Raw genomic sequence first — 23,328 nt, 5'->3', positions numbered from 1 at the left:
TAGCAGACGTGACCAATGGGCAGGGATGATGGGAGCTGTAGTTACGGTAAGTGACATCTGGAGGGTCATGTTCCCCATACCTAATGTAGATAGCAGTTACCTTGGTCTAAGCAGGAAATTGTTTTGAGTCTGGGCTTGCCAGGTCACCCCTAGAATCACAGAATCACGGAATCATAGAACTGCAAAGTTGGAAGGGAGCATGAGGATCATATAGTCCAAGCTAATAACTGTGAGAAGCGAAGTTACAGGGAACCAGGCAGAGCACCATCTCGGTTGTGGCGCCTGCCCTGTGGAACGCCCTCCCATCAGATGTCAAGGAAATAAACAACTATCTGACTTTTAGAAGACATCTGAAGGCAGCCCTGTTTAGGGAAGTTTTTCATGTCTGATGTTTTATTGTATTTTTAATATTTTGTTGGAAGCCGCCCAGAGTGGCTGGGGAAACCCAGCCAGATGGGCGGAGTATAAATAATAAATTATTGTTATTATCATTATTAAGCTCCTGCAATGCAGGAATTTATGTCCCACCTGGGGTTTGAACCCACGACCCTGAGATTAAGCATCTCACACTCTACCAACTGAACTATTATGGGTCAGAAGCAGCTTTCCAGGAACAAAGTAAGGACAAGAGCCTTCAGAGATTCTTTGAGCACCTTCAAAACACATTTACTTCACACATGTATTGCCATATGTACGTATCTCTATACATGTACCCTCCAACACTTTAAAGCCAAAATTCAGGATTCCATCTTTTTTGTTATTGCAAGAGAATGGTTGCTGTGATCTCATGCATTTTTGCACTTCAAACCCCTCAAAGTGCTTTTTGGGGGGATGGCATCCCAAGTTGAGAGTTTTGAGGCACCACACGATATCACGGGCCCCCAAAAACACTTTTTTGGGGGGAAATCATGCCACAAAATTGCACAAGATCACGGCAGCCCTAATGGTCACTGTTCTCCTATGATAAAAAAACGGGATGCCCCAGTTTTTCCAGGACACTTGCATACACCTGGGATTACAGAGCAGGAGTTACCCTGAACATATGACTTGCTTGCTTTCTGTGTATCAGGCTGCTCCTCCAAAGCAAGGAGCATAGCAGAGAGGGGAAGGTGGTGTGTTACTGCTGCTGCTGGTGTGATAATGCTTAAAAGAAAAAGAAAAACAACTTCATGCCTTTAGCTTTGCCTGAGAATAACAGGCTCCCACAACCTCACTCTTTGTGGGCGCAGGTGAACGGATCCTGGGGCTCCCATATAATTAAAAACAAAAACAAACCACACCCTAATTGCAAACCATGCTCTCCTCCAGTCATAATGTTATTAGGTATATATATAAAAAGACATGTGCCTTTGTGGTTAAGGACTTTGCAGCCTAGATGGTAGTTAATGGTTAAACAGCCCATGGATTGAAAATGAATAAAGTTTGTACTATAGCGTACATGTATTGTGTGTAATCGGAGCTTTGATGTTGGGTCTTTATAATACAAGTACTATGACTTGTATTTCTTTATGAAAATGGAAAATACTTTCATTTAAGTCCACCTCCACATTCAGTCAAAGGAATGATGAATTTGTGGCTTGCTGGGGGGCTTTTAAGGTCTATAAACCACCTACATTTTCCTTCCAACCATTAGTAATCACTATAAAACTCTTATCATAGAGAAGTCTTTGACAACAAAATTGTAGGCCTCTTGCAAACCCTTCCCTTGAGATATAGGGGTAGAAACACAAATGCCCTAAATTGCAATCCTTTACACCCTTGCCTGGGAATAAGTTCCATCGAACCTAATGAGGTTTAATTCTGAGGAGATAGACTTACTCAGCAGTAAGCCCCATTGAGCACAATGGTACATACAGAATTGAGGTCTAAATATTTCCCCTTCAAATCAGTAGGATTGTGTTCACTGTTTTCTCTGTGTAAAAAAAATTCAACTACATGTACTAATGCTATGATGTTAAACAAACATTTCAGGAAACGAGTGATTCAAATGTTTGGCATTACACTGTAGATATGTTGCTGCTTTTTGAACTCCAGTGGTACATCTATTGTTAATTATCCTAACCAACCATGAAATCTAATGAAATAGCAAAAGTAAAGAAATAGATACTGCCACCATGTGGAAACTAGCAAGAGAAAATAGCACTAAGAGTAGCTCCTGAACAGATGCACCAGGGCAGTTATTGAAAACTAATCTGTCTGTCTGTCTATAATAAAATCTAATTAATGACTTTTTAAAAATTGCTTGCTTAATCATTCAATGAGCATTAGTGTTGTGCAAGATCTTCCAGACTAAAAATTACAAAATAAAGGACAGAGTTGGCCTTTTATTTCTGACTTATATAATTTTATTACAGTATTGCTACAGAGATAGCTGCAATATTGCAAGTCCTTGAATTGGAATGAATATTTCTAATTAGGCAAACCTTGCATTCTTTGCTTTTGAGCATGGGTTCCCAAACTGTGGTCCATGCGCTTAATTTAGGTGGTTTGTTGTGTGTCTGTAAAAATATGATTAAAAACCATTTAACTCCTCGCACAGCCTAGAACAATTGTTACAACAGGTAGAAAAATAATGTAAGTGGTCTGCCAAGAGCCTCAGCAATTTACAAGGGGTGGGAGGTGGGGGGAGTTTGGGACCCATTGCTTTAGAGTGCTCAAAGAATTTCAGATAAGGTGTGCTAACATTGATTAAGGTGTGGTTAAGAGTTATGAAGAAGATTCTTTGAAGCATGTTGCCATGTTGCTTGCTGGCAAAGTTTTTTTGGAAAACGAACACATCATGTGTGTACAGCTAGAGTTAGTTGGATAAGAAAAACTGACAATAAAATAGCTGATCTGAGGAAAAAAGTTTATGCATTATGCAGTGGCGGGTGGGAAGAAGGTAGATAAAAATCTGTTTGGTTGATCTGTAAGTTCTTTTTAAATTGGCTACTCTAAAGGAGGATGATAAGGGGTGATATGATAGCCATGTTCAAATATATAAAAGGATGTCATATAGAGGAGGGAGAAAGGTTGTTTTCTGCTGCTCCAGAGAAGCGGACACGGAGCAATGGATCCAAACTACAAGAAAGAAGATTCCACCTAAGCATTAGGAAGAACTTCCTGACAGTAAGAGCTGTTCGACAGTGGAATTTGCTGCCAAGGAGTGTGGTGGAGTCTCCTACTTTGGAGGTCTTTAAGCAGAGGCTTGACAGCCATATGTCAGGAGTGCTCTGATGGTGTTTCCTGCTTGGCAGGGGGTTGGACTCGATGGCCCTTGTGGTCTATTCCAACTCTATGATTCTATGATTCTAGGAGTTGGGAGAAAAGTAGGAAACTTTTTTGAAATGGCAGTAAACTCTTTACTTATACTGAAAACAAATTCATGGGTTGATAGGATTCCTGGCCCTTAATTCTAAATTTCTGTCTTGAGCAGGGGTCAGCAAACTTTTTCAGCTGTGGCTGGTCCACCGTCTCTCAGACCATGTGGTGGGCCGGACTATATTTTTTGGGGAAAATATGAACAAATTCCTATGCCCCACAAATAACCCAGAGATGCATTTTAAATAAAAGCACACATTCTACTCATGTAAAAATACACTGATTCCCTGACTGTCCGCAGGCTGGATTGAGAAGGCGATTGGGCTGCATCTGTCCCCTGGGCCTTAGGTTGCTTTCCCCTTGTCTTGAGTTTTTCCACTTGACCTTCTTCGGTGGTTCTAAAGGTAAAGGTAAAGGACCCCCGACAGTTAAGTCCAGTCGCAAACAACTCTGGGGCTGCGGAGCTCATCTTGCTTTACAGGCTGAGGGAGCCAGCATTCGTCTGCAGACAGTTTTTCCAGGTCATGTGGCCAGCATGACTAAGCCGCTTCTGGTGCAACGTAACACCGAAACCAGAGCAGCACACGGAAACGCTGTTTACCTTCCCGCCGGAGTGGTACCTATTAACAACTTGCACCTTTGGGCATGCTTTTGAACTTTCCTGCTAGGCTGGCAGGAGCTGGGAGAGAGCAATGGAAGCAATTGGCAAGCCCAAGAGTCCCACCCGTGTCCCTTCGGTGGTCCTAGTAAGGTAAACCATTTACCTTCCCACCGCAGTGGTATCTTTTTATCTACTTGCACTGGCATGTTTTCAAGTTGCTAGGTTGGCAGGAGCTGGGACAGAGCAACGGGAGCTCACCCATTGGGGGATTTGAACCGCCGACCTTCCGACCGGCAAGCCCAAGAGGCTCAGCGGTTTAGACCACAGGCCCACCCGTGTCCCTGCCAAACTCATTAGATCATTTCCCATAACCTTGATGGCTGCCCGCCTCTATGATACAGGTACTCCTGTCCCCCCCCCCCCGGAGGGCTAATAGTAGCTTGGGAAGTAATTTAGATCAGGAAAATGACACAGGAGATTGGGTTAAAAAACACACCAGTGCTCTTCCTCCAATGAATTTAGAACAAAACCCTCCCATATCTCTGGATGCTTTAAATTAAGTAAAAAAATTCAGGAGCCCATGTCACATCTGTTTCAGACTTTATCTCATGCTGGGGAAAAATGAATCTGAAGATAAACTGCCCGAGGGTTGAGGAGGAGTGCTAATCCTGCCTTACATAGAGGAAACAAGTTTTTAGGCTGGTGGGTGGATGGCTTCTATTTGCAGCACAGCTGTAGGTGGGGGTGACTGGTGTTGAGGGGTTTGACAGGGGACCCGGGCCAGGGTGTGGGTGAGCTGCTAGCTCTGTCTGAATCATTACACACAGAGGATCTACTGAGAGCAATGGGCCTTGGTGAGTCATCCGCCAAGTTCACTTTGCGTGGGTATCGCACTAGAGTTGAATTGGGTAGACTTATATTGTAGTTGCTTAGGGCTATAAGCAATTGCCAGTGACGAAGTATTGGTGCATAGAAGTGAAGCTCTTTCTCCCTTCTCATGGATAAGATAGAGTTGTGCCATTTGACCTTAGGAAACAGCTGAACAAATGCCCTGTTTGTACTCTGGTGCCCCCTCGCAACTGCTGGTACACTAAACCATGCTGGGCATCTTGCACCAACTAGAGAATGCCAGGCAGCTGCGTTCTCCCCCAAAGCGACCCTCGGGATGATTCAACACTCTTCTTTCCCAATGCGCTTCTGCAACACACATCCAAAGATATATGCACACAATACAGTGGTACCTCGGGTTAAGTACTTAATTCGTTCCAGAGGTCCATTCTTAACCTGAAACTGTTCTTAACCTGAAGCACCACTTTAGCTAATGGGGCCTCCTGTTCCACTGCACCGCCGGAGCAAGATTTCTGTTCTCATTCTGAAGCAAAGTTCTTAACCTGAGGTACTATTTCTGGGTTAGCGGAGTCTGTAACCGGAAGCATCTGTAACCTGAAGCGTATGTAACCCAAGATACCACTGTATGCATACAATACTGTAGCAGAGCCCAAACAGAAGCTAGGTATTTGAGGTGTGGAATCTAAGCTACTTTATTATATACAAGTGTTACAGAACAAAGGAAACATGGCCCCCCTCTCTTTCTTCTTCTCTGAGAGAGAACAGACTAAAAGCAATAGTACAACATAACGGAACAGTGTAACTGAACTTCCGTTCTCATGACTCCAATAGTATGGAACGTCAACACAGACATGTGGTGAAAACAATCACACATCCAGCAATGGAGGAATGAAATCTCAACATCAACATCCTTTTCTTATTGCACTTTCAGGATAATTGGGATCACAAACCTGACTTACTGAGGGCTACCTATATGTGTTGCCCTCAGGGCTGGCCCAAGACATTTTGGCACCAGTGTTATGAGAGAGGGACAAAAACTTCTCTCTCGCCACTTCATGCATAATTTTATGAACTTCTATCATGTCGCCTCTTACTCCCCCCCCTTTTTTAATAAATCAAAAAGTACCAAATGATGCAATCTTTCCTCATGGTAACCACTTAGATTGCTGCACTCAAACACTTTTATTTATTTATTTTCGTAAAATTTATACACTGTCTGATCGTATAAAGATAACATTACAAAAACAAGAAAACCAAGGGGGAAAATCACAAACATACGGAACTCAAAATACTAAAACAGATTAAAATTACCTCAAATTTCTAAGCATCTGAGTTGGCTTGTCTGAACAAGAATGTTTTTAGCGGGTGCCGAAAGAGTGGAATAAAGCAGAGGAGTTAAGTGTTGCTGGTTGTTGCTGTGTTGTTGTTTTTTAAAAGAAGAAACATAAAACTTGTCTCTATGGAAATAATTATCATTGAAAAGCAGTGGGAAATCGAGGAGGCTGACCTTGGCTGCTTTAGTGGTTTCTCTTCTAAATGTATTGCAGTGGAGTCAGTGACTTAAGAAAAGCAACCAGTCAGTTCTCCACTGACTTTTGTGTGAGAGATACTGGCTCTGTTTAAATCAGGAGTGTGGTTCATGGGCTCTGTGTCTTTTGTGACATCCCCTCAATTTCCTGTTTCTTTAACTTTTTTAAAAAAAGGTTTGCTTACAGGGTGGCAGGGTGCCCTGCAAAGTGCTGTGCGAACCACACACTAGCTTAGTTTGCTTTCCGGTTGTGACACTATCATGATAGTTGGATGTCATGTGTGGATGATAATGACAGGTGACAAGAAGCTTGTAAGTACATGAAATAGCTGGACGGTGTGGAGAAGGAGAAGAGTGCAAGAGATGCAATGTAAGATGTTGGACAAGACAGAAGTTCTTGCCAATTGATGGCAAGTGGGGCAGAGGTCCCAATCCAAATTCACATGAACTTGAAAAAGCAGCCCTAATTTTAGTGGTGCAGACTAGCAGTGTTCTTCAACCTTGAACCCCCCAGATGTTGCTGGACTACAACTCCCATCATCCCCAGCCAGTTCCGCCAATGGTCAGGTTGAAGTACACTGACACAGGGGATAAAGGAGGAATTAAAAGAGATAGCTCTGGGTTGCATCATTAAATACAACTGCATTTCCTGTGTGTCCACAGTTATGTTAGCCTGTACAGTGAACATGACCACACAATTCACATGCTCAATATGTTTCTTGGCTACGTAGGTTAAGAATTAGGGAACCTGACTGCTTCTGCTTAATCTTGTCTGAGCAAAATTATTATGCCCCCTCTCTTCAACTCCAAAAACAGTTTGGTCTCAACTGGAAATTGTTATGCCAGCCAGCTTATTCTCTTTGGTTTGCCTGCTCATGACTTTTCCACCAGTTTCCTCTTGGGTAATCTTTCATTGCAACCAATTTGAGTAAGAAGAGTTTCCTGTCTCTTCTGAGAAGGTAGAGAAAGGGACAGCGCTGGAGGGGGGTCTCTTGAATTCCTGACTCCCGGGTATGTGCAACTTGCTCCTCTAAATTTTCAATGAAATGCTATTCTGGTATTTACCTCCTGTGTGATATAGTAGGCTAAGAGTTACGATGCATTCACAATAATGTTGCTTTTATTTTTCAAAGATCAGTACTACTTCCTCTTTTCCTTTGGTTAGACAATGCATGCGACTAATTGAAGGAGACAAAATTAAGCAGTTTAAATCAACAAGGTTTTACAAAAAAGAGGTGAGATTTACAGTGCAATCATATATGATCAGAATTAAGTCCCATTATTTTCAGTGTGACTTATTCCTAGGCGAGTGTGGAGTGGTTAGAAGGTTTGACTAGGATCTGGGACAGCAGGGTTAAAACCCGCACTTAGCCGTGAAGCTCATTGGGCCAGTCACTCACTCCCTGCCTAACCTTCCTCATAGGGATGTTGTGAAGATGAAATGGGGACGGGGAGAACTATGTGCCCAATCGAGCTCCTTGGAGGAAAGGTGGGGTATAAATGTAAAAACTAATAAGACTAATTCTGGATCACAGCACATATATTGAAATTAAGGTAGAAAGTGCTGGTGTTTGGTTAAATTGTTCCTGTTGCGTTCAGTTATCTATAAACTGGGAAACAGTGTACACATGTTAGGCATCCCTATATATCCTGTATCTAATACAGTGGTACCTCAGGTTAAGTACTTAATTCGTTCTGGAGGTCCGTATTTAACCTGAAACTGTTTTTAACCTGAAGCACCACTTTAGCTAACGGGGCCTCCTCCTGCTGCTGTGCTGCCGGAGCACGATTTTTGCTCTCATCCTGAAGCAAAGTACTTAACCCGAGGTAATATTTCTGGGTTAGCGGAGTCTGTAACCTGAAGTGTATGTAACCTGAAGCGTATGTAATCTGAGGTACCACTGTATGTCACTTCTTAGCAAATGCTCCATTTTGATACTGCATTTCTCCCCAAGTTAGCTTTTGAGAAAAAGAATGACCCAGCTGTGTTTTAAGTTGTCAATGTGTACACAGCCTCTCCTTGCAGAGCTTAATCCATTTCCCCACCAGAGAAATAGCTGTATTAGCCTCTTGCAGCAATAAAATAAAATAAAAGCAATGAAAGGCCTTATGGCACCTAAAGGGTAGCAAATTTGGCACAAGCTTTTGTAGGCTGCAGTCCACCTCATCAGATTCCTCCAGTGTTATCCTGACTTGCAGGCTATATATACATGGTTTGGGGCAGGGGATTGTGAACAACACAGTCAGAAGGAAAGGAAATGCAGAAAAGAACAGATTATGATAATTACGCATGTAACAATGACTGTTTGTGGGATAAACCCAGCTGTGTTGATAAAACAGGAACCCTAGCACTGGTGAGCAAGTTAACACATGTTGCAAAAAATTTTGTGTGTGTTCATTCAATGCACAAGTGTCTCTGAGTGTCTCCTTTTAGAAGTAGTGCTGAATGATAACTAGATCCTATGTTTGCAGAAGTGGGTTTATTACGTTTCCAAATGGCTGACCACTTAACTTTGCCACTGTTGCAGTTGAGGAATGAGAAATCCCAGGGGCACTGAATTTTATTTTCTTTGGATGAAAGACAGGGAATCTATAGTACCTTTGTAATATTTGTTTTATTTGCAAATACAGTGGTGCCCCGCAAGACGAATGCCTCGCAAGACGGAAAACTCGCTAGACGAAAGAGTTTTCCGTTTTGGAGGTGCTTCGCAAAACGAATCTCCTATGGGCTTGCTTCGCAAGACGAAAATGTCTTGTGAGTTCCTGCAGTTTTTCCCCCTTCCCCCGCCCCTTTTTCTAAGCCGCTAAGCCGCTTATCAGCTGATCCGATAAGCAGATAAGCCGCTAAAAGCCGCTAATAGCGCTAAAAGCCGCTAATAGCGCTAATAGCGCTAATCCGCTAATCCGTTAAGGGGCTTGCTTCGTAAGATGAAAAAACCGCTAGATGAAGAGAATCACAGAATGGATTCTTTTCGTCTTGCGAGGCACCACTGTATACAGACAAGGGCTGTGTTTGCACATAACACTAAGCCATGGTTTATTTAACCACAATTGATTCAACAAGCAAACAAACAACCCCCACCAAAGCTTGTTTAGGTTTTCATCTCCTCTTTCCTTGTGCCTTGGCAGGTCTCTGGGGCAAAGTCTCCAAAAGTGGCATCCCTTACAGACTGCGCATGTGCTGCATCCCAAACAGTCGTCGCACATGCGCAGTCCATATGGGATGCCGCTCGTGCTCAGCGGCCCTTATGGACGCCATGCAAGCGGCAGCCCCTACGGACTGCGCATGTGTGGCATTCTGTATGGAGTGCGCATGTGCAGGATGCTGCACATGCGCAGTCCGTACAGGATGCGCCGCTTGGGTGCTGGAGAGGGTTCCTCCACCACTGCAGAACCCCCCCCCCATAGTTATTCTGCTGGTCTGGCTTCTGACATTCTGACAAACTAAGCTTTGCCAAAGCAAAACATGGTTTAGTGTTATTTGTAAACTAGATGAGACCACCTAAAAAGCAAACAAGTATTCTTGGGACGTGGGTGGCACTGTGAGTTAAACCACAGAGCCTAGGACTTGCTGATCAGAAGGTCGGCGGTTCAAATCCCCATGATGGGGTGAGCTCCCATTGCTCGGTCCCTGCTCCTGCCCACCTAGCAGTTCGAAAGCACTTCAAAGTGCAAGTAGATCAATAGGTACCGCTCCAGCTGGAAGATAAACAGCGTTTCCATGTGCTGCTTTGGTTTGCCAGAAGCGGCTTAGTCATGCTGGCCACATGACCCGGAAGCTGTACACCAGCTCCCTTGGCTAATAAAGCGAGATGAGCGCCGCAACCCCAGAGTCGGTCACAACTGGACCTAATGGTCAGGGGTCCCTTTACCCTTTACTTATTCTTATAGCAGATCTTCGGAAAACACCAGGCTGCATTGTCAGTTCCTTTCATCTAACTCTGGGTGGAACTTTCAATTCTGTAGTCTCTTACTTAAAAAAAAACTCAACAACAAACAGCCGCCTTCTGCTTTTCCTGATGCCATTCTTCCATTATCTGGAGACCTGTCACTTTCTCCTGGCTCCAGGGCACTTATATTGACTATTCAAAATGCTTAGGAGAGTCCGGGTGACCAAATCCCAACCATTAACTCCCACTGAGGAAACATTAACTAACCACCCCGAACTATTAATCAGCAGTTGGCCCGATTAAAAGAACAATCCAGCAGCAGCAGGAACACCTGCTTGTCACCTCTACAGAGGTTTTAAAAAGGGCATTCATAAACTGGGCACTGTGCATAGACCAATCACCCAGAGTAAATGGGCATTAGTGCCAGAAGGCTCCTCATTCAGTAAGTCAGCTGCATGCTGCTAATATTTTCTACTGGCTATAAGGCACAGAGGAGTCTGGAGAAAAAGGGAGCACAAAACTGCAGACCAGGATCACCAACCCAGGACAATCGTCATGTTAAGTTTAATGTCTGTTCTATAACACTTTTGTGCTCTTTCATCCCCTCCCCTGGAAACGACTGCTTCAAAGTAGTGAGATACCCCCAGGCTGGCAGGCACACTGTCTTGCCCCCATGACAGAGGGGGCCCGGGACTGCGCAACATCACAGTGGCATGCCTGTGCTATGTGTTGTGCAGATGCCTCGCAGCATGCGCGTGTGACACAAGCACACTGTGCGACATATGTGCACCACCAATTCGAACTTGGGGCCCCCCTGCCCCTTCATTGAAAATTTGTGGGTGCCCCATGGCTCCAGTTAAATGCATGCTAAACAAATTCCAGGATGATTTTCAGAGCAGATGTTTGCCGTGAGCAAATAATGTAGGCTAAATATTTGTCTGCTTGCAATAGATAATCATGCAGGGGGTGGTGAAATGGATTCACTTGTGATGGTTTAAACAAATGCCATATTGCCTTGTGCACAGGGCAGCACGTAACGGCTTTTCATTGTGATACTGCGCTTGTGCAATGAACAGGAAGCTTCTTGTGGACGTTTCTTAAAGTAGTAGGACTTCTTTGGCTACTTCCTGTACAATGTTATCACTTCTGTTTTGTTCCTTGGTGACTTGGGGGTAGTTTCTGTGCAGAGCTCTCTCTCTCCTTATTCCAGGGGGATCTTGCCAGATAATCACTTTGTGGTGCAACTAGAACCTCTTATTTTGTTCGTGAGAGCCATCTATTCAAGGAGGCCTTTCTGTCCCAAAAACATTGTATTTCCCTAACACTCAGATCACAACATGCCATTTTTACCCAAGCTTACCTTGTGTTTCAGAGTGCCATCTAGAATGTGGATGCATAACATTTCTAGAACCTATTGAATAGTACCTGGGATGTCACTGTTAAATTACATTTGTCCCCTCTCCCATGCTAATGTCATGTTGCCACCATAACACTAGTGGTTTTTTGTGTGTAAATATTAGGAAATGCACAGGGCCAACTGGTCTTCAGGCTAAGTTTTATGAATCCCTTTGTCAGTTTCACTCCCAATAGCAAATTCTGTTATTTATTTGAAGAATTTATTCATGATTTCCTATTCAATTTTTTTAAACGACACACAAGATAATATTATACCAAATCACAGCATACAAAACAAGGGCACTGACTTCTAAAAACAATATCCAATACAGTTCTGCTGCTTCATAAAATTGGCAATAGACACAGCTTAGGATGGTCCCTGCAGAAAGACCGGTCTCAGTAATGTCTTCAGTAGGTATTGAAACCACAAACAGGTTGACCAGCACTTGCTTTGAGAGTAAAGTGTATTTTGAATTTATTCTGTGAAACTGTTTTCTTTCCATAGAAAAAGTAGTCGTAGGAGTCAGTTCAAAATCTGACTTTAGATTCTTTATTAAGGGCCATACTGCAACACTTTCACAGTGATGAACTTGCCAAGAATATAGGAATATTATATATATATATATATATAGACTAAGGAACATCTATTGCACCCAGTGCTTTTTTCCTAGGGGTACGCAGGGGTACGCATACCCCTAAACATTTTGTGAATCTTTGTACTTTTGTTCATTTACTGTATTTCCCCCCGGTTTAAACTTGAGTCAAAATGAGAGTACCCCTAAACATATTTTTAGAAAAGAAGCACTGATTGTGCACCTATACTGACAATGCTGGCTTTTGCAGCTTGACGTGCTGGAAGAAGGTGTAGAAGACCAAGATATAGCAGTTTTCACAACTGCGTGTGTAGAATGTGGACATTTTCACAGCGCAGTCTCTCACAAGCTGCCATCTGGGGCACAGCCATTGTTGAAGAAACCTCCCAAACGTGTTACTGGTGTTACTTTAATACTGAAGATGATCAGTGTGAAAGGCAAAAATGTTGTATTTTGCCTACATTGTCACATGGACATGCATTTCTGAATCCCAATGAGTTCCAGAAAATATAGGCCCAATTTTTTATGTTAGATTTTTATTTTTTATTGGTTAAGCTAAATTGAAAGTTAACTTTGCACCAGGTCTCTGTGGTATATATTCCAATTTGATGTGCCCTTGTATGGTGGGAGCTGGGATGGTTCATGCCATAGCATACTGTTTCGTGTATTTAATGCATTGTGTAATGTATTGCACTGCAATCAATGAGAGAATCTTCTTCTGACATGCCCCAGGGCTCTCTCACCCCTCTGAAAGCAATAGTTCATTATGAAGTGGGAAAATGCTGGCTCTTGCCACATGAGGGCGTGCTCAACTGAAACATCCACCACAACAGAATTATGCACCAAACTAATTTCTCAGTGATTTTTCCCATATTAGAAAGCAACATGAGAATTGTATCTTGATAAATGCGCCTTGATAGAGCACACAGGACTGCAAGGAAACAAAGAAATGTAGATAAAAAATTACTTGATCTGGGTGAATTGTAGGATCAGCACACATGTTGAAAATAATTTAGAAGCAAAGACTAGGCATACTTAGGTTTTTCAGGGTCTCTAAGAAAGTTTCTCTTTCTAAGTGTGTGTTTAAAGGTTGCACTTGGATTTCACAGCCTGGCATTTTCAATAAAATCCAAAAAATATGTATTTGGGGGTGGGAGAGCTGCTTTTCTGACTATGTACACACCCACACCCACCCACCATTCATTAATCTTCAAACCTTGCTGACAAGTCATTCCTACCATAAGGGTCTCTGCAGCTGTCCATGCAATTCAGAGAAGGCTGTGACAATTTAACTGCAATTCATACTGTCATTTATTTATTTCAAGCCGTACATTTCCAGAAATGCAGCTCTATATATAGCTAGACTGTGACGATGTGCTCTGTGACAGCCCCAGCTTTCAGTCCTTAGAGCTGCAGTCATTAGCCCTTTCTGCATGACTCCCAGGTTTATAAAGAATCTGCCAGAGTGATGAGGGAGCAGAACTGCAGGTTCTGCCTGCACTGACCTACGCACATTCATTTGGAAGGTCAGAGAATCTGTGCATGCTAGATTCTCTTTGCTTGATTGGAAACCCTGCTTTAATTGGGTTCCCGATTGCAGGGACAGAGGCTCTTACCATGATCCCACTCCTCCCCACCCAAGTGCTGCTCCATGCACACTAATTCTTCATCCAAATGATATCTGAAAAACCCTGTAGAGCTGAAAGTTTGGCAGCAGCTTCTGAATTTTCCATGGGAGCAAGTGGTAGGGGGTGAGGAAAAGTGAGGAGCATTTCCGGTGTCAGATATTTGCATGTTGCTGTGACTTACCTTAAATCTGGCTGTGTAGAGAGGCAACTCATATCACCGCCCCATCAATAACAGCTGTAAAGTTATGCAAAATTAGCAATTACATCAACAATTTAAACAATCTTCTTGTTGACATCCGACTCAAAAGACAATGGAGTGCACTCAGGGGCGCCGACTTATAAAAAATATTGGGGGGGCCCATACTGGGGTCCTGCCGCTGGTTCGCTCGGGTAGCCGGGAGAACGCAGTTCGAGGTGGCGGTGTTGGGGAGAGATCCTCGCTCAGGGCGCCACGAGACTTGGCGGCCGGCGGCCTATCTGGGGGGTTTTGGAGCGTATTTCGGCGGAGCGATTGGGGAGGAGGGGGCTTGTTGCCGGATTCTTCAGCTGAGCCGGAGATCCGCTGCTGGGGGTCCCTGGGCCGAGTTGTGAGCACGGCCTGCTGAAGGGAGATCCAGCCGATTGCGCGACGGGGACGGCCGGGGCTCTCCGGCTAGGGCGCGCGGCTGGCTGGCTGGCGAGGGAGCAGGTGGGGAGGAGGCGGGGGTCCTCACTCTCTTAGGAAACGCACCCGTGTGCCCGATTGCCACGAAGTCCGAAGGGTGCGTGTGTGGAATTAAAAAGCAAAAATGAGATATGGGCAGGGCAGGCAAAGAGTTTTCCGCAAGAGGATGGAGGGCAGGTTGAAGAGAAAATCACTCAGGATGAGACAGTCAAATCAGCCATGATAAAATGGGCTCAGGATATTGGGTATAACATCATGTTTGAGGACTGGGAAAGGTTATGGACCACCGGAATGAAATTCACGGCATGTAATGCCTTGAAGGAAAATATTATGAAAATGATTTATAGGTGGTACATGACCCCAGTCAAGCTTGCAAAAATATATCACCTGTCTGATAATAAATGTTGGAAATGTAAGGAGGCTGAAGGGACATTCTTTCACCTCTGGTGGACTTGTCCAAAAGTGAAGGCCTTCTGGGAAATGATCTATAATGAGTTAAAAAAGGTATTTAAGTATACCTTTCCCAAGAAACCAGAGGCCTTCCTCTTGGGCACTGTTGGCCAGAAAGTGTTAAAGAAGGATAGAACTTTCTTTATGTATGCAACTACAGCAGCAAGAATACTTATCGCAAAATATTGGAAGACACAAGATTTGCCCACACTGGAAGAATGGCAGACGCAATTGATGGACTACATGGAACTGGCTGAAATGACTGGCAGAATCCGAGATTTGGGAGAAGAAACAACGGAAGAGGACTGGAAAAAATTTAAGGACTATTTACAAAAACAATATAAGTTGTATGAATGTTAAAAATTTACACGATTCGGAAACTATAGCTTCAGCAATTAGATTTGGGAAACAGGAATTTATATTTTAAGTAAGAAAAGGTCAAAATCTAAGGTAATACTATGTTTAATTTAAGATATAAGTAACTGATGAAAAGTATGTTAAATTTAGAGGTATAGTATTTGAAAAGTACAAAATAAGGTACGAAACAAGGTAATAATTTGCTGATATCTTTATTATAAAGAATGCAGGGTAAGGGAGATGCGAGGAAGTCCAGTTAGTTATATAAAAAATGTGTTGAATGGTTGGTTTTCTTTTCTTCTTTTTCTTTTTTTCTTTTTCTTGTTCTTTTACTTTTTTCTTCAGTGTATGTTTCTAACTTTGTATTTGAAAACTTAATAAAATATTTATATAAAAAAAAGAAGAGAAAATCCTTTCGCTTTTCTGGGGCGCAGGGAAGTCTCAGAGCCGGAGGTTGGGGAAGGGACCCCCTTTGCTCTGCCCTCTTCTCCCGTCTTAGATTCGCATGGGGGTCCCCGCCCGAGCTTGCCTGGCCACCGGGCCACACAAGGGCTAGCCTTGCTAGCCGCGCAGCTGTCCTCCGCGGCTGCGGAGCGGCCCTGCGCCGGTGCCCAGGCCCTCTGGGCGCCCGCTGCGCTGCCAATGACAAGCGGGCGACGTCGCGGGCGGGGAAGGCGTCGCTTTCTTTCCCGATCCTGCATCCTCCCAGTCTTCCAGCCCTTTTTTGGGTTGGAAGCTCGTCTCGTTCGCCCTTCTCCTTTCTTCACCCTGCGCGCAATTTTCCTCCCTCATCTCCCTCCCCATTTCTCCTTCCTTCCTGACTGAGTGACTGACGGGCTTGGGCTCGGGCTCGGGCTCGGGATTCGGGTAGGGCTCGGGCTCAGGCTCGGGCTCGGGCAGCCACAGCGTCGGCGGTGTTGGCGATCGGCGGCGCGGGGGGATGGCCCTCCCGGGGGAGCCGGCGCTGCTCAATGGGGTTGCCAAGGAGACAGGCCGGCCGCCCCCCCTCCCCCGGCCCGGCGCCCCCCGCCGCGCCGGTGCCCGTTATCGAGCTGGTGCGCGCCGGGCGCCCTATAAAAGCCGCGGACGCGCCCACCGCCGCCCGAGATTATTGGGGGGGCTGAGCCCCCCCAAACGAATTTTTGAGGGGGCTCGGGCCCCCTCAGGCCCCATGGAGTCGGCGCCTATGAGTGCACTGACATGACCTCCCTGGGGCTCAAGCCTGGGCAGTGTGTATAGAGGTCTTGGGTGTCATTGAATTTCTACTCAAAATGATGCAGAGTAGATTCCAATGCATAGTTAGCAGAGCAAAAACTTAAAACACATTGCAGGACATTGCACATTGCAGTGTGACGTGGCAGCTAAAAAAGCCAATGCAATTCTGGGCTGCATCAATAGGAGTATAGCATCTAGATCAAGGGAAGTAATAGTGCCACTGTATTCTGCTCTGGTCAGACCTCACCTGGAGTACTGTGTCCAGTTCTGGGCACCACACTTCAAGAAGGACACTGACAAACTGGAACGTGTCCAGAGGAGGGCAACCAAAATGGTCAAAGGCCTGGAAACGATGCCTTATGAGGAACAGCTAAGGGAGCTGGGCATGTTTAGCCTGGAGAAGAGGAGGTTAAGGGGTGATATGATAGCCATGTTCAAATATATAAAAGGATGTCATATAGAGGAGGGAGAAAGGTTGTTTTCTGCTGCTCCAGAGAAGCGGACACGGAGCAATGGATCCAAACTTCAAGAAAGAAGATTCCACCTAAACATTAGGAAGAACTTCCTGACAGTAAGAGCTGTTCGACAGTGGAATTTGCTGCCAAGAAGTGTGGTGGAGTCTCCTTCTTTGGAGGTCTTTAAGCAGAGGTTTGACAACCATATGTCAGGAGTGCTCTGATGGTGTTTCCTGCTTGGCAGGGGGTTGGACTTGATGGCCCTTGTGGTCTATTCCAACTCTATGATTCTATGATTCCCCCAAAATAGACCAGAGGCAATTGTATTTCACCAAGCAGAGCTTTACTGCTACTGAAGGCAAATGAACATAATGGCCACAAATCCAATTCGTTCAGGATTGGCACTGTCCATAAGAAATCCTGTTGCCGCAGACTTAACTTAAACTTACAATAGCTTATAATAAGTCTAAACCTTAACACTATCTATGTACAGAACACCACACCAGAAGGAAAAGAGATAGAGAGAGAATCTGTGAAACCCAGGCTCCTTCTGGCCCTGCTAATTTATAGTCAGCATGACCTTGACAGAAAGAGATAACAGAAACAGTTCAAACTAGCTGTACTCAGCTTTCTTTCACACAGAGAAGCTTCTAGAAGCTTCCAGAACCCTCTTTAATTAATTAGAATGGGCAAGATCTCTATACATCAGATCAATACTTTCTGTACAGTGGTACCTGAGATTACATACGCTTCAGGTTACAGACTCCCCTAACTCAGAAATATTACCTTGAGTTAAGAACTTTGCTTCAGGATGAGAACAGAAATCGTGCTCTGGCGGCGCGGCGGCAGCGGAAGGCCCCTTTAGCTAAAGTGGTGCTTCATGAGAATAACAGTTTCAGGTTGAGAACAGACCTCCCATCTGCCCCTCACTTCCCTCTACAGCACTTACAGAAACTCTCTTCTTGACCATTGGACCCATTCTTGGTCTCGTCTGCTTAATATGCCAGAGCCTATCTTTGCATGCAGGGGAAGCCCCTAACTGACGAAGAGTTTGAGCCCCATTGGCTGCCCTCACCTGGTTTAGCCTGCCAGTCAAAGTCATTTCCTGGGGTGTGGCTGCTCTCACATGTGACAGCTTCTAGGAACAACAGGTGAGAGCCAAGTGCAGGGTGGGGACCAAAGGTGGACAAACTACCCCAGAAGGAGCACAATGTGTCCTCTATGAACATAGGTGTAGTCTGGGGGCAGATGCCCCCCCAATCAATACAAATCTGAGGTTCTGCTCCCCCCCCATCACACCATACATTCTTTACATAATGTGTGTGGCTATACTTCAATGCCCAATCTTCTTAGCATAGCATTGACTTACCTCTCTCAAGAACCTGTATATCCAGCTGCATCCTTTAAAATTTGATAACCAACTATTTTACCAATAGTAAGGGGGTTTTTTTGTTTGTTCACCATAGTTCCCCAGACTCTCATTTTTTTCTTCATATGTTGTAGCCCATTTAGTTATGCTATTTTTGTTTTTGTTATACTGTTTCATTGTTTTCTGCTTAATGTTTGATGTTCCTTTATAATTTGCATGATGAAAAAAGGTGTTTCCTATCTGCTTGTTTACATTTGGAATATAATTTCTGAACAGCATTGGTTTTTCTTTTCTTTTATAGGATCCCTCCTCATTTTCATTTCCTCCCTTGCAGCTACTTTTAGAAACATCTGCCTTATTTTTAGTTTCCAATAGCTGAAGGCAACAATGTGAGCATTTTGGTCTATTGTTTTAGAGTGTTTGTTGTTCTTTAGCTTATTAAAAGCAAAATGCATATTAAGAATAGCACATCTCAGTTCACAAATTCTAACAGACTTATAGGCACTTCTGTCTGGTGTGCCACAGTCCTTTTTATTATTGAGGTGTTTGTGCATAGAAAGAAACCCCTCAAGAACAAATTATTTTAAAAATGTACTCAACATACTTTAACTCCACCCTTCAATGCAACTGTTTCCAGACTTCTAGTTGGCATGCATGAAAATGTGATGGGTGTATTCAAAGTACATGGGTTGGAGCCAGTCTTAAGTCACAGAGAATACCCATTGAAACCAATAGAACTTCTTAGTCATGACTAACTTGAAGTCCCAGAGGGTCTCCTGTAATCCTGGTTTCAGAGGGTCTCCTGTAATCATGACTAAGTCTGCTGCTCTAGCTCACTGTTTATCATTCCCTATATGTTAACTTCGAGCTTCTGAAATCCAGCCTTGCTCAAAGTGTTCAAACTGGCTAGAAATAAGTTCTATGCTAATATAGCCATATTCATGGTGGAAAATGCCTTAGTTATAGCTAGAGGGGCCACTTTCTTAAGAGAGACAACACCATCCTGAGAGGTGGCAAGCTCTAACAGATCAATGGAAGGGATAAATTCAATTATTACAACAGTTTCTAAAAAATTTAAAAGCCTCTTCTTCTTCTTCTTCTTCTTCTTCTTCTTCTTCTTCTTCTTCTTCTTCTTCTTCTTCTTCGTCTTCTTGCCAAAGCCATTACAAAAGATAAACTACACAAAACAAAATAAAATATATTACACAGTTAAAAAATTATTAAAACCAGACATACTGTCAGATAAGAGTTTGCTCCCTTGAAGAATGTAGTTTATCATCCCCACACTTTTTTGTCCTTAAAATTGCTGCTCTAAAGGCAAAACAGGCCATTTTTTCAAAGTGGGAGGGGGACCTGTCCCATAATAAAAAGTTAATTGAATACCCAATTGATCTCCCTACTGGGAGATTTAAATATTGAAACAAGGCTGCTCTTAAGTCCTCACATCATTTATTAAAGATCAGCAGGAGATCAATACTAAACATGTTGGGTGATATCCAACAGTCCACCCACTGAAAGCAACAAACTTCCCTAATTTCAGTCAATAGATTAAATGGGTCTGCTCTGAGTATGGCATAGTTGGATATCACTGTGTCTTTGCGAGATCATTTCACCTTTAAGAAAAAAAAGGAAACTTAGAGAAGCAGCCTCCATGTCAGAATACAAATCCCAATGACAAATAAGAACAAAAACAAATGTTTTATGAATAATAGGAACAACCCAAAACTATAGTACATCAATGGATGATCTTTATTCTCTCTCTCTCTCTCTCTCTCTCTCTCTCTCTCTCTCTCTCACACACACACACACACACACACACACACACACTTACTTTTACTGGGAAGTTAAGTGGGACATGTATCTGGTAAATGTGCTCCGGGCAGCAACTTCTAATTTGGGGAAACTGCTTTGAAGAACAAACTCCTAGAGGAATCATAGAATTTTAGAGTTGGAAGGGACCACGAGGATCATCTGGCCCATCAGATCACTCCATTGCTGTTTCTCGAGACAAGATAGGGCAAATTGCATGAATGTATGTTAGCAAAGCAGAGAAACTGTTGTTTCTTTTATAACAGCTTGAACTATTTTTGCTTTTTGGGAAGAACAAAAAAGAGGGACTCTGAACTGAATGGCTAGTGAAGCCTAATGCTTTTTCATTACTCATCCAGAACAGAATGAATATGTCTTAATTACTTAACAATACTTGGAAAATGTACAGTGTTTTAGAGGAGATGTGGGTAGACTTTAGGCTTACATGATCAACGTTGTCTTTTACTTAAACCCCAAGAGGTCCACCAACCAGAGTCAGATGCTCAAACATTGACTCAGAGGCATGGACATGTACTAATTAGAATTAAGGAATGGGGGTGGAATTGGCACTATGGAGATGGTTTCATCAGTGCAAGCATTTCTGCTTGCCAGGTGGACCATTTGCCCCTCCCCTCACTCACTGTTTCAGGGAATCTCTTGATCAGTGCCATTTTTCCAGAAAAAGAAGTGCCGGAACTCACCATGAACACCTCCCTTGTTCTCTTATAATGGCAATGGCACCCACCTGAGAGATGCTGGAACTGAGTTCCAGTGAGTTCTGGCTTAAAAAAGCCCTGCTCTTGATTCTCCTAAGCAGATTTGGGGTGTGTGTGTCAGGAATGTGCCCCCCCCCCCCAGCGCAGGAGATGAGTTAGACTCAGAGATTGAACTAAATGAACGAGGGTCTAGATGAGAACTAGCTGTCAGAATTGAGAAAGGGCAGTTCGACCCCCATTTCTGGAGAAGACTCTATTAGCTCCCAAGGAGAGGAAGAGTTGGGAGGCAGCCAGAGCGTTGCTAGGCAATCAGCAGATAAGCAGAGGTCCGAGTCTGGGTTGAGTGGGAGCAAGGAGGAGGGGGAAGATCAACCTCTCAGTCCCTGATCCAGGCTTCTGGATAAAATCAGAAGGCAACGGAAGGGCAAGAGGGGAAAGCTGGGAGTCTGGCGTCCTACCATAAAGTGGTCCAGGAGTTTTTCCAAATCATCTCATGGGTAGAATTTATTTTCAGAGTTCCCAAGATATGTTCGGAGAATATCTTGTGGAGGATCAGAAATTCTGAAAAAAATCAAATCGTTTCTATAATTACCTAAATATGGATCAGAAAGCTTAATTTTAATCCCCCGCTTCTGAACATTTTTGGACATAAGCTGTCTAACTGCGTGTCAACTCAGAACAGTTTGTGAGCATTTTAAAGCTGTAAAGCTAAGGAGAGCGTTTTTTTATGGCATGAACTGGTAAAAGAACCCTGGAGTGAAACAGCGGTTGTTGTGTTCCCACCTGCCAATCCCAGTTTTTAGCTTCTTGTTTTTCTCTTTAAATTACTGTTCCGAGCTGTCTACTTGTTTGTCTCCATATTTTTATATACTGTGGTTATATGTATTCTTGTATGGCTCTGTTTATATGCTGGTTACTTTAGGAAACTTGTTTATGCACAGAATAGATATATAATACTATGTGTATAATAGTACAATTTAATGTCTACAATGATGCATGTAATATGTGAGAATTATTTGTATTTTTAGCAGAAGTGCACAGGGATCTCGCTTCTCTGTGAGCCTCACGAATGAGACAGGAATTAGAAAAAACCAGTGCAGATTAGCTTGACATGGAGCTTTTCAGAAAACCTCACCCCCAAATGGGCTCTCCGTTCTTATCACCAAGATAGTGGTTTTGAGGAGTGTAGGGGACTTCAAACCCCTGGCTACAGAGATACCTATAGTAGTGGAGTCACTGCTGGCTGTGCCACTGGGGCTGACAGATTGCAGATACTGTTGTAAGGGTGTTGTGATGCAGGGATGTATGCTGAGGTGTATCTTGATTGTTGCGAGTTCATTGGTTCCCTCTGCTTGTGGGCAGCCTGTTGGTATCATTGCCAACACAGTCTACCAATCTGGGGCCTTGGTGGTTCTTCCCAGTGTGCTGGAGAAATGTCTGCCATTTGCATGCAATTTACAGTGCTGTGTGTTTTCCTCTCCTCTCCTCTACATCAAGTAGTGATTTATCTCCACTACATAGTCAGTGTTGTAGGATTGTTTGGTGAGAAATATTTTTTCCCTACAGTTAATGTTATTTAAAATGTAATTATTATGTATCATTTTCTTTTCCAGCTTCCCCATCAATTTCAGTTTTGTGTATGGCCGCTGATGGAAAAGCCCCTGTAAGTATACAATGTCACTGTTAATGGAGAACAAGTGATACTACCCATTTTGGGAAAACAATTATTTGCAGAATACGTCGAGGGGTATAAGGCCTTATGGCCCGTTGATTCACCTGGAACACATTCAAAAAAATATGTCTCGTCAGAAAGAGGGGAAAGGGCAACACAGATTTGCATAAAAGTTGCACACCCAAAGTTTTATGTATATGTGCAGATTTATAACTAATTGAAATAGAAATATCTCATCATCACATGAAAGACTGACCAAATGACTTGTACTCATGAGCAGCCTGCTATTAATGGGCAATGTTAAGGCTCTTGCCCTCATATTGTAAGGTTATCTCAAACTCTACTTGGACCTTCAAATAGAGGATTCTCCAAGGACAGTTCTTCAGATAGAAGACTGTCCTCTGTAAAGTAAGACACATGAACATCCTAACAATATGAAATCTGCCCCCACAACAAGGTGTTGTGTCAGGTACATAAAACATATATCCAGAAGAAGGAATGTTTCATATGTGATGCCTCGTGTTTCCTCTTGTAAAAGACCTGCCTGCATCTCAGAAATCCAGCACCTCAGGAAGAATCCTGGGCTGGAACCTTTCTCCTCAAGATGCTACTTTTCTGTGTACAAGGAACCTGTGTAAAAATCAAAACATGTGATATTTCACTTCTATCTACTATATAGATCAGTTCTTTATTTGTAATCTTGTAACAAAAAGTAGCTTGCTGATTTCTCTGCAACAGTTTCTTGGGTCAATTTTTGTTGGTGAAGAACTTATTGAGACTTCTTCACATAGGTGCGGATTGGAGATCTGAAATTTACAGGCACAACACAATGTTGGT

General features: G+C 43.4%; 1 protein-coding gene across 2 annotated transcripts in view; it reads left to right on the top strand.

The window, feature by feature from the left end:
* Positions 1–23,328, top strand: part of IPCEF1 (interaction protein for cytohesin exchange factors 1) — a 45,931-nt gene continuing 22,603 nt past the window's right edge. Inside the window, exons 1-2 of one of the 2 annotated variants that reach the window (XM_083493843.1) lie at positions 1–46; positions 22,433–22,482. In XM_083493843.1, coding sequence (XP_083349969.1) covers positions 16–46; positions 22,433–22,482 — 81 coding nt within the window. In that variant the 5' untranslated portion in view covers positions 1–15. Of the gene's footprint in view, positions 47–7,205; positions 7,290–22,432; positions 22,483–23,328 lie in introns of those variants that run through there. The other variant, XM_083493844.1, reaches the window with a different exon arrangement.

This window comes from Podarcis liolepis (genome assembly GCF_965112155.1).
Source record: "Podarcis liolepis genome assembly, chromosome: 3".
NCBI classification, from domain to species: Eukaryota; Metazoa; Chordata; class Lepidosauria; order Squamata; family Lacertidae; genus Podarcis; species Podarcis liolepis.
Note: the sequence above shows the minus strand (reverse complement) of the source record. Positions and strands in the feature narration are given on the sequence as shown.